General features: G+C 34.3%; 2 protein-coding genes across 2 annotated transcripts; one reads left to right on the forward strand and one right to left on the reverse strand.

Moving 5' to 3' along the window:
• Positions 1-2,744: 2,744 nt before the first annotated feature.
• Positions 2,745-7,716, reverse strand: LOC139883860 (uncharacterized). The gene is made up of 7 exons (XM_071867975.1): positions 7,661-7,716; positions 6,118-6,328; positions 5,866-5,989; positions 5,166-5,494; positions 3,294-5,085; positions 2,936-3,189; positions 2,745-2,816 (listed from the first exon to the last, which is right to left on the reverse strand). Exons 1-7 carry the CDS (start codon positions 7,714-7,716, stop codon positions 2,745-2,747), a joined length of 2,838 nt encoding a protein of 945 aa, XP_071724076.1.
• A 4,369-nt stretch (positions 7,717-12,085) lies between these two features.
• On the forward strand, positions 12,086-13,318 carry LOC139883858 (F-box protein At5g46170-like). The gene has a single exon (XM_071867974.1). The coding sequence runs from the start codon at positions 12,086-12,088 to the stop codon at positions 13,316-13,318; it is 1,233 nt and encodes a 410-aa protein (XP_071724075.1).
• Positions 13,319-16,554: the final 3,236 nt, after the last annotated feature.

Consider the following 16,554-nt stretch of genomic DNA (forward strand, 5'->3'; position numbering starts at 1 on the left):
TGTTGAGGTTTGAACGATTAAGCTACATGTCTACAAACCTAACTCAACATCAATAATTAACTCAAGGAAGAAGAATTGATCATAAATTTAATCGAAACAATAACTATGAATAAGCCGAGACGTGAAAATAAAATTAGGACTGATTTCATGGTTGTTAAAGATGATGCGCATGATTTTTACACGGCATTTTCTTCGACCATTTTAAAAAGAGATATTTAAGTTTCAGGTCCTTGTGTTGGTGAAAAACAGATTCGTAGGTCCCTATGTCCAAAAAAGAGGGTTGGAGGTCCTTGTATTATAAAAAAGCTGAGTTAGAGGTCCTTCTATTGTTTTGAAGTTAATTTTTGCTCAAGTGTCACCAATTGACCGACATGTGTCATCATGACTAATAAAACGATGACACGTGTCGTCTTATGTGTAAAAATTGCCACGTGGACAATTTGATTTCAAGTTTTTAAAATTAAATTATTAATAATAATTTTTAAAATATTTTTTATTTAAAATAATTTTTCATGAATTTGTAATATTTGATTTCTATTTATAAATTTTCTTTACTTATTTTTTAAACGAACAATAATTTCATTTAAAAAAATTAATTAATTAAAAAATATTTCATTCTATCTCAATATATGAAATTTTAGCAAATTTGGCAAAATAAAAAATTTTAATTTTAAAGCACCCTATATAAAATGAAATACCTCATTTGTCCCAAATTAGATGTAAAATATTTGGATTTTTATATAAATTAAGGAATCAAGAATGAAAGTATTAATTTGACAAACATATTCTTAGTAATCATTTGTATATAAGTGATGTATATACAATGCTAAAATATGTTGAAAAAATGGTGGGTCGCCCTAATTTTGACCTAGTCAAGTGCATTCTACGTATATTGTAGATGAATGCGGTATAATCACAAATAGAATTTGACTTTGAAATGAATTAAAATTTATATGTTGAAATAAGTTGTTAAATATATATATAAAGTGTAAAATATGCCTAACTTATGGTGGTGGATAAAATAATTTAAGAAAATTTATAAATATAAATAAAATTTCATTAATAATTCTTTTTTCAAATTAATTAATAATAATTTTATTTGAAAAATTAATCAATAGAAAGTTTACTTTAAATAAAAAATTAATTATTAAAAAAATTTAGAAATTATTTGAAATAATTAATTATTTAAAAAGATTTGGAATAAAATTATCTACGGGACAATTTTTACACATAAGATGACATGTGCCATCATTTTATTGATTATAAGGACACGTGTCGACCACATCGGTGACACCTCAGCAAAATTCAACTTCAAAACAACATAGGGATTTTCGAATCAGCTTTCTTTTAACACAAGCACCTCCAACCTTCTACAGACCTATTTTTCACCAACACATGACCTGAAACTTAAATTTTTTTAAAAATTCACACTAATAAGTAATGTCTTTTATTTATTGTCTTGTTTGTTTTTTTATTTTTGTAAGATTTATTGTCTTGTTTGTTTGTCTTTTTTTTTTTTTTTTGGTAAGGCTATGAATAATGCAATGGGATTTAAACATACTTAATTAGAAACACAATTTATGTAAAATAATTAAATACAAATTAATGATTTGTACGAAGTCAAGTGAAAGACTGATAGCTTACCATTTAAATAGTCATAAACAACAAAGCTAATCTTTCAATTGATTGGACCATCTTATTGTTTTCAGATATAATTTAAGGTGTGATTTTAATGGGTGAAAGACTGAAAGTTGCCCTTTTCTTGAAAAAAATCGTCATTTTTCTAAATGAAAAAAGTTATGTCAAGTGTTCTCAACGGACGGATCTACAGTTATGCAGTGGAAAAACTATTTATAAAATTTCTTCCTCTAGAATTTCAAATAATGGAGTTCAGTTTGGAATGCAGAGAAAAGATTGCATTGCAGGCATTGTATGGTAAAGGAGAGACAAGAGGCTCTTCTGATCTCATACTGTGGACGTTAATTGTTACGTATAAAAAGTTTAGGAAACGTTTTTACACATAAGTGACACGTATCAAAATCTATGATTTGTTAAAAGTGATAGATCGGTCTAAATTAACGTCCGTTAGGGTCGAGGGACTAACGAGTTCAAAAAATCATAAACGGAAAGATTATTTAGTGAACTTTATGTTTAAAAAAACGAAACAGTTCAAAAACGTTTGAAACATTGACCAAACGATTACTTTTGGCCTTTTTTAATCATATATCATAGCCATGTTACCTTAAACCATAAGATTCCATTTTAGAACTTGGTATTTTGATTTTTCTAAGAATGATAATCTCTTTCAGTTTTCACAAATACATGCATAACTAGAAAAATAATAAATGATTTATTTATACGAAAGACGAATGAATCTCTAATAATATCTTACAATAGTCATAAACAACAAATTATTTCTTAAGAATTCAAAAAAGTTTGCAGGGTATAAAAATAAAAAATAAATAAGATTTCTTTGTTTGTCCTCAAGTTCAACTGAAGTTAAGAAACAGAGAATTGAACTCCAAACATCGATATCTAAGATTTGGAAGAATAGTATCTGGCATCTGGTATCCAATTTACTTCCAACATTGATCCTACATAAATATTTGGAAGATTAGAGGATTAGAGTAGTTATGTTTCAACAATACCAGAATCTCATTTCAACTGATAAAGAAACAACAATAAACCAATCTACTTACTCCACTTATTAGATACGATGATGGCACAGCTACTTGAATCGATTATCAATGTGGACCACGACTCCGGCTCCTAGAGCGCCGTTGAAGGAGCTTCTGGGCTGGAGTTTGATGATCATCCTAATCAAGGAATAGCATACAACGATACTAAGTTACAATGATCAACTCCAAATTTATTACTAGTGCGCACAGTTAAATCCTGAATTTATTTATGATTGACAGGGAAAGAGAAAGCAAACCTTGTATAAAGATGCAGCAGACTCGGACTCGCCAGTCGGCATTAGCATATTCCCTTGTGATCGTAACAAATCCAAGGCATCTAGTGTCAGCTGCCACCCACAAAGTGCAACAGTATCGGCACTTGAGCCAGAAGAGGAGCTACTACAGCCAGCAGCAGCAACATTTCCATTCACCCAGGGACAGAACTCATTATGATGGAGAATCGGATCAAATTCTGTACCCCCTTCGTAATTGCTTTCTCCTTTCGGTGGCCCTGAAAAACCAAATTTAAAAGTTCTGAGGAAAGAACAAAAGAGATGGAAAGGAATGCACTTGATGAGCTACAAGAATTAAGGAAAACAGAACTTAGTCTTTTACCTATCCCATTTGCCATAGCATAATCTAGTTCTGGGTATGGGTATGGGCAATTGTTTGTAGAAGATGCTTTCCCACCCTTTGTTACCTCCTTATTGGTTGTTTCATAACCGGAGTTGACATTTGCATTGCAGGAAAGAGAAGGGTGTGCATGGTTCTCTGTAGTCAGTTTGCAGCTTTCGCTCGCCTTTTCGCCACTCTCGACAGATTCTGCCTTGGATGAACCGTCAACTTTTGAAGCACTATCCGCCCTTCCTAAAGAGCGAGAGAACATCTCTTGGCTATCACCATGTGGATCTTCCCTGTTAGTTTCGTCTGGAACAATCTCATCCATCAAACCTGGATCAGCAGTAGATTCACCAGTCTGGCCCTGATTTTCAGTATCTTCTACTCTGGTCTCCACATCACCAACAACGCTATTCGTTCTATGGGTAGAAACGTCAATGCCACGGATTTCAGCTTCATGGCTAGCACACATACCAACACTTCCTCCACTGATTCCAAAACTAACACCATCCCTAGCCTGGGCTGTAGTTCTCCCGGCATTGAATATCTCCTCACCATCATTTGTGCTACTAACACCCATTTCCCCAGGAGCTACTTCTACACTTGGTTGTATGTAGATGCTCTGCTGAGCTTGATTACTGTAGTTCATTTCAGATGCTTCATTCAAGTCTGGATTGCCATATGTACTAGATGAGGGGAAATAAATTTCATCGAAATCTCCGGGATGATTCTCCACGCTTTCAGCGGAGTCATCATCTGCACTGTGACAGACTGTATCCATAGCAATGACTGAGGATGCGCGTGCTGAATCTCTGGTTGATGGGTTTCCCATGAATTGATCACTTCCTTGCCAAAATGAACCAGATCTGTTGACATCTGCATAGGCTTCACGACCTGCTGAACGACTAGGACCGGCGCCAGATAAGTCTTTGGGGTACGGTGAACAGAATGTATCAAAAATATCAGAGTCGCGAGCACGTTTTGAAGGCCCGGCTGAATCTTGTCTATCACCAGTAACTTCATCTCCATCACGATCAATAACAGTCCCTTCAACACTATCAGCATGTTGTATCCTCAAGTTTGGCCTATTATTTGAGCTCCCACCGATTTCCAAGCTTCGCTTACGAGAACTTGGACCCCGCGATTCATAAGAAGCAGCACGGTCACCAACCTCGCTGCCTGCCGGTTGCCCAATTATTAGATCTCTTCCCATGTCTGCATCGAGAATATTTTCAGTTGTCCCTGTCCTACCGTCCAGGTTAAAAGACAACCCCCCAGCCATTGTCAGATTTAAATCGACATCTGAATTTGGCCGCAGTTTCCCCTTATCCGTTGTTGCCACTTCATCACGGTCTTCAATCTGCTCTTTGTCAGGATCATCAGCGGCGACCCAACCACTAATTCCACTAGCTGCACTAGCTCCACGAGTCAGTCCTAGTTTTTTGCTTGTGTCGGGAATATCTATGTTGTTTTGAGTAAAAGGAGTAGGTCGTGGAACAGTTAAGAAATCTGATATTCTTACAGTGGCACCGCATAAGCTACAGTCCAATAGAGGTGATCGGAACTCAGATCCGGAATCCACATCTAAGACTTTATTCTTTCCGGTATCCTTTCTGGCAGAAGAGAACATATTTTTGCTTGGTCCAGGATCCTGTGGGAGATGAACTTGGGCCTGGGAAGGACCAAAAGAATATCCATTTCTAGCTGACTGAGCAGAATGTTCTTCACAATCTTGAACATTTAGAAGCCATCTTGGCTCCCATCCGCAGAGACTAATGAGTTTCTGGGCCTGCCAAAAGAAAATATAAGATAATTCAAAATAGATGAATAGATTGAATTTAAAAATGATGATAGCAACAGACGATGTACCTGAGAATATGAAGATGATGAACCATCTCTTGAAAATTCAAACTCTGGTCCACTCTCTGATTCTCCAGCCATGAGATTCTGAAAGTGCGATAACAAGCGATCTATCTGTGGGCCCCGAGACATTTTCATCTTCTCAATTGCAGAAGCTGCAATTACAGGAAGAAATTGAAATTGCAGAAGTCCGTCACACCTATCCTTGTATCCCCCAATCAGGGCAGACTGTGGAGTTGGAGGAAACTGTGCCAAACTTTCAGGGCAGCTGTTTCCTCTCCAAGGACAAGCAACTTTGTGCCCTGTATCCAGCTTTTCTGCAAAGGCTTCACCGGCATCTTCAAAATTATCCACAAAATAGAAAACAAAAACGATTAAAGACAGCCACAGACACAAAATAAATTATAACTGAGCTGCACATCTTTTAGAATAGAATCAAATGGAGATGGATGCAATTTCGGTGAATAAAAGAAAGGAGAGAATTTTTTTCCATTGAAAGTCGAGGTCCCAAGAAACAATAACGTCACAAGTGGAAAGCATGACATGGCACCAGGGACGGGGAGAAATTTTCATCAAACAAGACTCCATATATTTACGCAGATTTGATAACATCTTTTACAGTAGCCCCACGTTCAGAATTTTGAATATACATGTACATTCGGGAACTTTCAAAGAAAATAATTTTATAACAAGTTATGCAACAGCTAACCTTCAGCAGAGGAGCCGGATGGTAACGAAACAGAACTAAGGCATGCACCACATGATTCGCACACAATTTTATCAATATCAATATTTACCCAACCTCTCTGAGCACAAGCCAATGAACTGGCAACCTGCAAATGCATAAATAAGTATCAGTTATCTAGAGCTACTTTCCTGTAAACACAAGGATCAAGAAAACCAAATAATACATTAGCAATACATGTTGCATTACAAATAAGAGATAACCATATGGAATTACCTTAGGTTTCCCTAACCAATTAGATGGCTTAAATGTTGCTAAACGCCTTAACAAATCGCCTCTTTCCCATGGCCTACATGATGGTCTTGAAGAGCCAAGGGCAGAACCAGCCATACTTGTGCTCAATGAGGTCCGTGGTGGTTGTCCATGACCAGACCAATCCAAGCTGCCGACGTTTGTTGGCACAGCAGGAGATGATGCCCCAACAGAACTGACAAAAGAGAGAATACATCAGCAATGGTCGAGAAAACAATTTCACTACAAGCTGTAAACTCAAAATGATCAGGAAAAGAAAAATATGCATGATTAAGAATGGCAAAAGGCCGATGAAAACAGATGAAAACTCCCAGATACTAATTTCCACTTTTACTTTGTCAAAAGAGGATACGAATGGAACAAACTCGCAAGGAAGAAATCAAGCATTGTACTTTAAAGAAGTATAAGATTGCATTCTTAGAAATGCTACATCATGTCGTAGACGGTAGACCTAATGGCAATCATTCACCAATTGAAAATGAATAAATGACCCTTATGATTAATGCTTCCTGAAAATTCTAAGGATTCTAAATCGATTCATGGATCTGGTTCCGAGTAATGTCCAAGCGATAATCAAAAGAATGCATGTATCATTTAATTGTACAAAATTTTAAGACAAGATGGAAAGGAGAATCCACCAAAAATTTCCAAAAAAGTACATGATGGCTTTCAAACCCCTCTCATGCTGAAACTAACAACAATATAGAAAATATTCTTTTCAATCAATTCCAGACACGTAAAAAGCCATAGAAATAAGAAAGTTTACAGTTAAACATACTCAAGATAAAGTTTTGGATCTTGAACTTTTAATATCAAAACTAATTAAGACAATGCTGGATACGATACCCTCTCAAGTTAAGTTTTTCAATTCCAATCAATAGAGCGTTACTTGTTGTTATCGATTTCCAAATTGAAGTTAAGTCATTGGATTTTAAATTTTATCCTTTCTAAGAAGATGGCACAAACAATCTCAATACAAATTTTACTATACTAGTCAAGGGAAATACACAGAGCAGAGTGACAACACTGGGTTTAGCTAACTCTATTAACATTTCCAAGTCGACTTTACGCAGGAAAACAAACATAAGCCCCAGCCGTCTATCCATTCTCACCGAGCAATCAGCGAAAACCTCCCAAATTACTTCTTACCATTGATCCACCTTTCAAAGTCAACACTCCCAAATTAGTCACGATATGCACACATTGAATACAGAACCTACATGAAGCTAAAGTATACCGAGTAATAATAGCTTGAACAAAGCTCAGAGTATTCATTCCCTCTCATAATTTACCCAACACACTTCCAATTTCAATAGAAATCGACTTCCTCGCGAGCCCTAGGTACATGCCAAGCTCACAAACACTCAAAACATTGAATGAATTCCTCAAATTACAGAGTCGCACATGAACCCAACCAGAAGCAAGCAACAGATAATCAAAACCCTAGCTTTATAGAAGCAATTAAAACGGGGCAGAGGCCGAGAAACCGAGAGACATGATGAAATACCTGGCAGCGGGAGCGAGATCAATGGTGCCTCCAGAGCTGATTACCTCTTCTCTCATTGTGATGATTTCTCAGTGACGGGAATTTGTCGGAGAGCAAGAGAGAGAGAATGCTAATGGTACTGGTTATTTATTCATTTAACAGTTTTAGTTTCTCGATATATGACGAAGGAGAAATTGTTGAATTTCCATATATAAACAACTCATTACTAACTATACGAATTAAATATCGACACGTGTAAAATATAATCCGTGGCAATAGAGATGGAAAGTTATTAAACAAAAGGAAATAAATCAAGAAACGTCAACTCACTGAGTCCGTGAGTCGACTCGCTTTCGCTATTCCTTCCGGTCAACTCAATAAACGGGTCAGGTGGACAACCCGACATTTTGGCTAGTGCGGCGCGTGAGGAAACGCGTGTAGCTGGGTCATCCAGAGGGCTTTGTAAGTTCTAGTGGACTTTATCACTTGGCCTAGATATTGAAACTAAAGCCCAGACTTTTAGTCGCTGGTTAAGAGAAAAATCTTCCACGAGGTTATTGGATTCATAGATTTATCCAAAGACGTCACAATCGTATACCAAACTTTCATTTTGGACAGAGATTTTTCAACCCACAACTGGGGCCCACTTAACTTTTTCTACAAAACCTTTAATAATAATGTCATAGAGGAGGACCACTAAACATTGCTAAACAACCTTCAAAAAAAAAAAAAAAAAAACATTGCTAAACACAATTAAATAGTAATCTTTTCCTTAGTCATACTGATTTAAGTACTACTATAACATTATTTATTCAAATTCTATGTAATCAATGTGGAAAAAATCTGTGTAATGTAGCTACCTATCATAATATTGCTAATTAAGAAATGTGACCATTCCTATTTTCAAGACATGAGTCCCACTAATCTCGAAGCTATTTCTAAAGCTTAATTTTTTAATTTGTCATAAGATAAAATTAAGTAGAGGTCCCACTAAATAAAACTAAGTATTAATACAACCGCAACTCACCTAAAAACCCTTTCAATCGTTAGAAGGATTTTATGTACTCTTTTCGTCGCAAAATATATGATTTCATAGTAATGTAGCTACGTAGGTGCCTAAAAATTTGTAAGTATGTATTGTTAATTTAAAGTGACGGAAAAAACATTTCATGACTTATTGTCATCATGTTTTGTTTTATTTTTTTACTTTTGAGTAATGAGAACTTTGCATTGTCATGAATGAGAAAGCAAAAAAGTCCCAAAAGACAAGAGATATGGACCCATATTTAAATGATAAGTCATTCAACATTAATGCGATCGATAATTTTATTTTTTTTAGATAATTTTTATGTGTGGTTTTGTTAGTTAAAGATGTATTTGTTCTGTATTTGGAACGTATTCTGTTTTGTTATAGATATTTTTAGAAGTCATGTTAATAAAAGTGTGTTCATTCAATTTTAATGAGAGAAAATTGAGTTTTTACCCACTGTTTCATAATGGACGAAAATTTATCCTTGCTGTTTTGAAACTGGAGTTTTTATCCCTACTATTTGAAAACGTTAAAGAATTTATCCTTTTACCGTTAATTTATCCTAAGTGGCAGTTACTCATCCTACCTGTCAAGATTAACCAATAAACAAGTGACATGTGTCACTCTTATGTTGACAAATTGCCATGTCATTTTTCTTTTATAAATTTCTAAAAATAAATAAATATTATTATTTAATATAATTTATAAAACTAATTTAAATTTAATCTAATTTTATATAAAATAAATTATATTAAATGAATATGGATCTAAATAAAAATTAATAATTATCTTAATAATGATAAAATCTTATTTGATAATAAAAAATATTACGTATTAATGATAAATATTATTATAATTTAAGAATTCAAATCATTTATGCAATTCAAATTATTTATGTAAATAAAATAAAATTTGATATATAAATAAATAAATTATTTATGAAATTTAAATCATTTATAAATAATGAAAGTTGACTAAAATTTAATTTTCATCTCCTTATTTATATATTAAATTTTAGTTTTATTATATAAATGATTTGAATTCTTAAATCATAATAATATTTATTGTTAATATTTAATATTTTCGTGCCACTTATTATTTTATCATAATTAAATTAATTATTAATTTTTATTTATATCTCATATTTTATTTTATTTAAAAAATATTATTTTTATATAAAATTAGATTAAATTTTAATTTATTTTATTTTATAAATTATATTAAATTATAATTTATTAATTTATATTAAATTTATTATATAAAAGTATTTTATTATTCTTCTTTGGAAATTTATTTTTAAAAAATATCTTTACATGACGTGTCAATTTTTCCACGTAATAGTGGCATGTGTTACTTGTTTATTTGTTAATTTTAACACGTAGGACGAGTAATTGTTACCTAAATTGAATTAACGGTAGAGGAATAAATATTTCAACGTTTTCAAATAATGGGAGTAAAAATTCAAGTTTCAAAACAGCAAGAGTTAATCTAAAAATTCAATTTTCCCGTTTTAATAATCTAAAATAAATACCGATGGCATTTCTGTTTTAATAATCTATAATGGTCCCATGTTTTTAATTAATGCACTAATAGTCCCAATCGCGCTCCTCTTTTTTTTATTTAGGTCCTTAGTTTTGTTTTACGGACAGGACAAACACGTTAATGTGTCCTAAATTAAATTCCGGAAACACGCTTTCACGCACATGCCGCTACCTGCTACCAGTACCAGCGGCAATCTCTGCAATTTTCTTGTGTAAATTAATACTTATATCCGAGAATGTTAATTTACTGTATCATTATTCTTTATGGCAGTTTTAATTAGTATTGATTACGTCATTAGGATTAAATATATATTTTATGTATGAGCTGACAAAATACGATCACTTCGTGTTTACGTATATCAAAATCAAGTGGTACATAAATAGTGAAAAATAATTGCATCTTATTCCACTCTAGATCTTTATTAATGGACACCCACTACTATCAAAAAAGAAAAATAAATAAAACACTAGAATTTGATTAGAACTGAATTATTTAGTTTATAAACCCTAATCTTGAAGACTATTACTAACCGTTGTTGATTATTTTAATTAGGTACAGGTTGTCATGGAATTATTTCCATCAAATTAGCTAACTACTCAACCAGATTTTTCCTGACATTTCCTTTAAAAATTAATAGTCCCATTTATGATTTCTTAAATATCTGAATGTAACTTTCAAAATACTAAAAAATATCGGAATGTAAGAACAATAAACAAAGTGAGGCTGTTCATAGAAGTTGATAGAATGAACTTTATAGTAGTGTACTTGGAGTGAAAAGAGAAGCTAACCAACAGGAAAATTAGTTTCACTTAATTACTGAGAACATTAATTAGTGGTAAACAATCTCATATTCGAACGAATTAAATTATGAGAATTTTATAATTGGGTTTTCACTCCATCAATTCAAGTTGTACTTCTGTGGTTTCAATTACTGGGCTCTAAAATGAAATTCATATCGGCCCAAAATCAAATTTTTTGCAAGGTATTGTATGTTAAAGTTCAAAATGACATCCTGTATTTCAGTGATCTGCATCTTATTGGATTATTTATTCTGCTGAGTCAAACGTTTAATCGGATAAAATAATTTTATTTGAGTTTTTTATTTTGTCGAATTTAAATGGATGGTGATATTATTTTTTCAAATCAATATTCTTAACATATTTCTTATCAAATCGATCTTATCATGCACATCAAAACTAGCCATAAGTGACTGAAAATACTTTGACCTTAAGCTAGTCCATTTTATGGCAAGTGAACTTCAGCTTGGTAAATCTTTTTATCATCCATTGAACTTGAAGTCCATGTAAATTAAAACAAAAAGAAAAAAATCCTAATGAATTATATTAGACTGAGGAGGACTAATTCTCCTGTTTTCAACAACCAAATTAAATAATTAATAAATAAATAATAAAATAAAAGTTCTTTTACATGTATAATAAAATTGAAAAAATTAAATTATGTATTAGTAAGTTTTTACGCGCCAAATTAAAAATTATTGCCAGATTAAGCAAAAAATAAACTAAAAAAGAAAAAAAATATATATATGTGTCACTTGCGTGTGTGTTAACAGACAAAAACCGTGGATCTATCTCATCCTCCCACCACCAAATACATACTTTACCCTTTCTCTCTTTCTCTCTCTCTGAGCAAAGCAAAGAGCTTGACCTTCCCCATTACAACAAAACTATATCGTGACAGACCTTCTCTTATAGATCTAACCACCCCCATCTTATTATCTCTCTCAAATTCGGTTCCATCTTTTTCTTATTCCCACTGTTATTGTGTGTTGTAAGGAAGATTAATCAAACTTCTATCTTCGAATACTGCTCTTTGTTAAAATTGAAGCAAAACCCAGTTGCGTTTTCTGCTTAATCATGGCTTCTCACCGTTCTTTAGATCCAACTTCCAGAATCCACCCTGAGCCGGAGCTATTCGTCGACCCATCTTCGTTAATCGACCATTTCGATCACTTGCCTGACTCCATTCTATTGCTGATTTTCAACAAGATCGGAGATGTTAAGGCTCTCGGCCGATGTTGTGTCGTCTCTCGTAGATTCCACTCTTTGGTTCCTCAAGTTGAGAATGTCGTTGTTAAAGTCGACTGCGTTATCTCCGACGACGACTCTTCTCCGTCTTCTTCGTCCTCCGACAAGAACAGAACGCCGCTTTCCCAAATCCTGCGAGTCGTATTTGGTGGGATCGTCAAGCCTTTTCAAGCGCTTGGGCAGCTACTTGGGCCGAAGAGGACGAATTTGTTGAACTCGTCGGGTGGGGGTTCGGGTTTTCTGGGCGGATCGTCGTCCTCTTCTACGTTGTCTGTTGGGAGCGAGGATGGAGAGTTGGAGCAGGGAGGTGTGACCCATCATTCTCCGACCCAGGTTCTTAAAAACTTCGATGAGATTCGGTTCTTACGGATCGAATTGCCCAGCGGTGAGTTGACTACTGATGATGGGGTTTTGTTGAAATGGAAGGCTGAGTTTGGTTCCACGCTCGATCGTTGCGTAATTCTCGGTGCAGCATCCGTGATCCATAACAAGAGCTCTGACTCTAACGATAATGGCGTTGATGATGGGCTTTCTAGTGCAAACGGTGCTGGTGATGATGATGGAAGCATACCGGAATCGTTCTATACCAACGGTGGCCTGAAATTGAGAGTTGTGTGGACGATAAGCTCGTTGATTGCTGCTTCAGCTAGGCATTATTTGCTTCAGCCAATAATTGCAGAGCACAAAACTCTTGACAGTTTGGTTTTGACTGATTCCGATGGGCAAGGAGAGTTGTGTATGAATAGGACCCAGCTTGAAGAGTTGAGAGTGAAGCCATTGTCGGCTAGTTCAGCTTCGAAGAGGACGTTGGTTCCAGCTCTGAGTATGAGGCTTCAGTATGCGTCGCATTTGGAATTGTCTAATGGAGTTGTGTTGAAAGGGGCTACTTTGGTTGCGATCCGGCCGAGTGAACAGGCATCTGTCAAGAGTGAACAGGCATCTGTCAAGAAAGAAGCGTCGGATCTGTCTTGGGTCACGGCTTCTTTTGAGGAGCCTTATAGGTCTGCTGCTAAGATGCTCTTGAAGAGGAGGACTTACTGTTTGGAAATGAACGCTTTCTGATTGTGGATCCGAGGTAAATTTTTGCTGTTATGTGGTTCAATTGATTGTTTGCTTGAATGTCTTAGCTGAACAGTTCGATTATCATTCATGTGTTGCTTTATGTTTGAGACTTCTGTGACTATCTGAGATGGAGAATGAGGAATATTGTCTGACCTTGAATCATCAAATATGTGAATTTGTTTTAGATTTAGGGTTTTGATAATCGAACCAGGAACTATTTTCACTTCATTGTAGAAGGCTGTGTTATACTTGTTGGGTGATCACTAAACGATGGTTAGTCTTTGGTCTCTGATTCATTTTGTTCTTTCTTTCATAAATTACTTTCTGGAAATCACTAGCCCTTTTTATTGTTTTTTCTGGGGCTTTGACTCAAATTCCACCTTGCTTATGGTCTCTTCTATGGCATTTCATATGAATTTCCTATATGTAGCTTGGTCCTTTGTTAGCTTGACTGTCCTACTCTTAATATATTATGCCATTGAGTTTAATAGTTGCTTCATTGATACCAGGAAGGCATAATGGTCGACGTAAAGATATCAAGAATCAGAAAGTGGAAACTCAGCTAAACAATTTTGCTGTATATGTATACATCTGCTAGTTGAAGAAGGTTGCATCATTCTGTCAAGCTAATTAGCCGTCGAAGCTTTGCTCTCTACTATAAGTGCCGGCTACAAAAATTGCATCTGCTGGTAATTTTAATTTCAGGCATATGTTTGTAGAAGCAGACATGCAACTGCACCTAGATAACTGTTGTAAGAGACTTGAGCATGTACTCAATTCGTTTATATACACTTCTCCATCTGTGAATATCGTAGTTGTTGATATGTTATGCCTACTTATGTTTGATATACTTTTTGAAATTCACAAAGCAAAAAGATAGTCTTCTAAGCTTTAAATATTCTATATGCTTCAGAGAAACTCAATTCAGAATTGAAGATATTCTCTATTCTATTGAAATCCTACTTATTAGATAAGATTGAGACCTGAAATTGGATCACATTGTTGTGGTAGTACTGTATCATGGTCTACTATAACAGGATAAAGTAGTAGAGATATAGACGAATATAATTAGATACGTGTGGACCAGCTAAACTGGGTGGCTATAAGAAGCCTTCAAATTGGATGTCATAATGCTACTCGTGATTTCATTCTTGATATGCAGTATGAGATATTATGTGGGCATAGAATGTTTCGAATGCTGTATGTCGTTTGTGTTTGTTCCTTCCAAGGTTTCCGTATTGCTTGTCACTATTGTAAATAGCGTCCTTGATTAGGTTTTGTTGAGATGATCATTCTAGTTTGCCATTATGAATGCAGGGAAGAAGAAGTGATAAATGAATTGTCTTTATTTACAGTTGTAAGGGGCGGACCCTTATAAATGCAAACACATGTAGTAGTAGTAGTAGATCTAAATATTTTTAGCTGTTGTACAATAATTTTACTTTGTATAATGTTCATAACATACACAACCCCGACATGTGAATGAACATGAGCACTTTCCACTAACATACCATTTGGACTTCTCTCAAATTAATTAATTAGTTAACTCCTTTTTTTATTTTATACACTAATAATTCAATTATTGCAAATCTGTTTTCCATGATTGAAGCAGCTGTGTCCCTGTTGTTATTGGCTTCATAAACCTGAGAAAGTAAGCTATTATGGAAGAAACAGTTTGAGCCCCACATGCTAAATTTTATGGCAACAATTGCTTTTGGATGTAGTAAATTATGTTCTTCCTAAATTTAAGTCATTTGAATGACACGTATATATACTTAGTGGAAGACAATTTGAGTGGCATGACTTATGCTTTTTGCCTGACTTACAGGCATTCTTTTGGAAGCAATCTTCTTAAAATTGCAAAAGAGATGCTTCATAGAATTATCAGTTTACCCCAAATGGTGGAAATTAATTTACTCTAGAAACGAATTTACTCTGGGAAAAAAAAATCAAAACAGATTTACTATCAGTTTTTTTTTTGTTTTTGTTTTTTTTTTTTTTTTTTTGAGGTTTTTTCTGAAGTAACTGTTAGTTGTTTTCAAACTATTCTTTTCATAAGGGTAAATCGATTTCAAGTTTTCCTAAACAATAAGGAATTTTGTTGCGAGCCGATGTAAACCTAATTCTATAGGCTCAGTGGGCCACTTTAAAAATTCCAAAAGGGCATGCCTCGGCCCAAACGATTCGCATTGATCGTAGTCAAACGATCCGGGTCCTGACCCGGTCTGTTTATCGAGTTAACTCGAAATGGTAAAAAATGTCAGCTGAATGACCCAATGATTGCTTGCTTGAAAGCGTTTGATCCCTACCGAGCCGGACCAATTCTAGCTCAGTCGAATTGATTCGGTTACTGAGTAATTTAATTTTGGAACCTTTATGCATCAGCAACGAAATGATCAATAACGGAATGTGATCAATACTTACGATGTGAATTTTACTTGAAAGATTGATAATTTAGTTTTGGAATCCATCTTTTGTATGATTAGCATATTTGATCATTGTTCCATCTTTGTTATCGAAAAAAGATAGAGCAAGAGATAGTGGTTACAATTGGAATGGAATTGTCTACTTTCACCATTTTGTAAAATAAATCGACACATTTTAAAATTAAATCTAACTGCTTTCGTTGAGTAATGTCGAAAAATCAACTAAATATCATCACACGGAAAATATCAAAAATTCCTCTTTAAATTTATACATAAATTTGTATAAATTTGGTAGGGTGGCTGGGGGCATATGATAGGGGCCATGATCTCCCAGCGCTTAGAAATTCTAAGTAGGATTTTTAGGTAAAAAGGATGTATAAATTTAAGTATGAGATAAAATAAAATTCCGTAGAGCATAGTTATTGTAATATGCTTTTCTGGTTAATTAACTCACTTTTAGTACACATAAGTACTAAGTATTGAAAATATGAATGAAATTTCAATACAAAGTACTGTATATATTTTCACCATCATTTCTTCTGTTTTCGCTCTTTTAAAATACTCTATATGTAAGTATAAAGGACGGTGAAACGGAACGGAAATAACAAAATTAGTCTTCGTAAATTTGATAAATATTTTTTTTGAAGATCGTAAATGTCATCGATAACATTACAAAACGCTTGACATTATTAATCGGTTTAGATACTGTCAACATTTGTCGCAATGCCCTTAATTTTGTTAGGGTTCGACAAAAAACCGAAATGGGAAACTTGATTAACAACAAGGGCTCTAGATTTCAAAAATAAAGCA

This window comes from Rutidosis leptorrhynchoides, unplaced genomic scaffold, assembly GCF_046630445.1.
Source record: "Rutidosis leptorrhynchoides isolate AG116_Rl617_1_P2 unplaced genomic scaffold, CSIRO_AGI_Rlap_v1 contig461, whole genome shotgun sequence".
NCBI lineage: Eukaryota > Viridiplantae > Streptophyta > Magnoliopsida > Asterales > Asteraceae > Rutidosis > Rutidosis leptorrhynchoides.

Bases quoted from the DNA above. Each gene is read 5' to 3' on its own strand.
- LOC139883858 (XM_071867974.1), top strand. From the start codon at position 12,086: ATGGCTTCTCACCGTTCTTTAGATCCAACTTCCAGAATCCACCCTGAG.
- LOC139883860 (XM_071867975.1), bottom strand. From the start codon at position 7,716: ATGAGAGAAGAGGTAATCAGCTCTGGAGGCACCATTGATCTCGCTCCC. The intron at 3,190-3,293 runs GTAAAAGACTAA...TTGGTTTTTCAG, and splicing joins TGCTATGGCAAATGGGATAG to GGCCACCGAAAGGAGAAAGC. The intron at 2,817-2,935 runs GTTTGCTTTCTC...TTCCTTGATTAG, and splicing joins CTGCTGCATCTTTATACAAG to GATGATCATCAAACTCCAGC.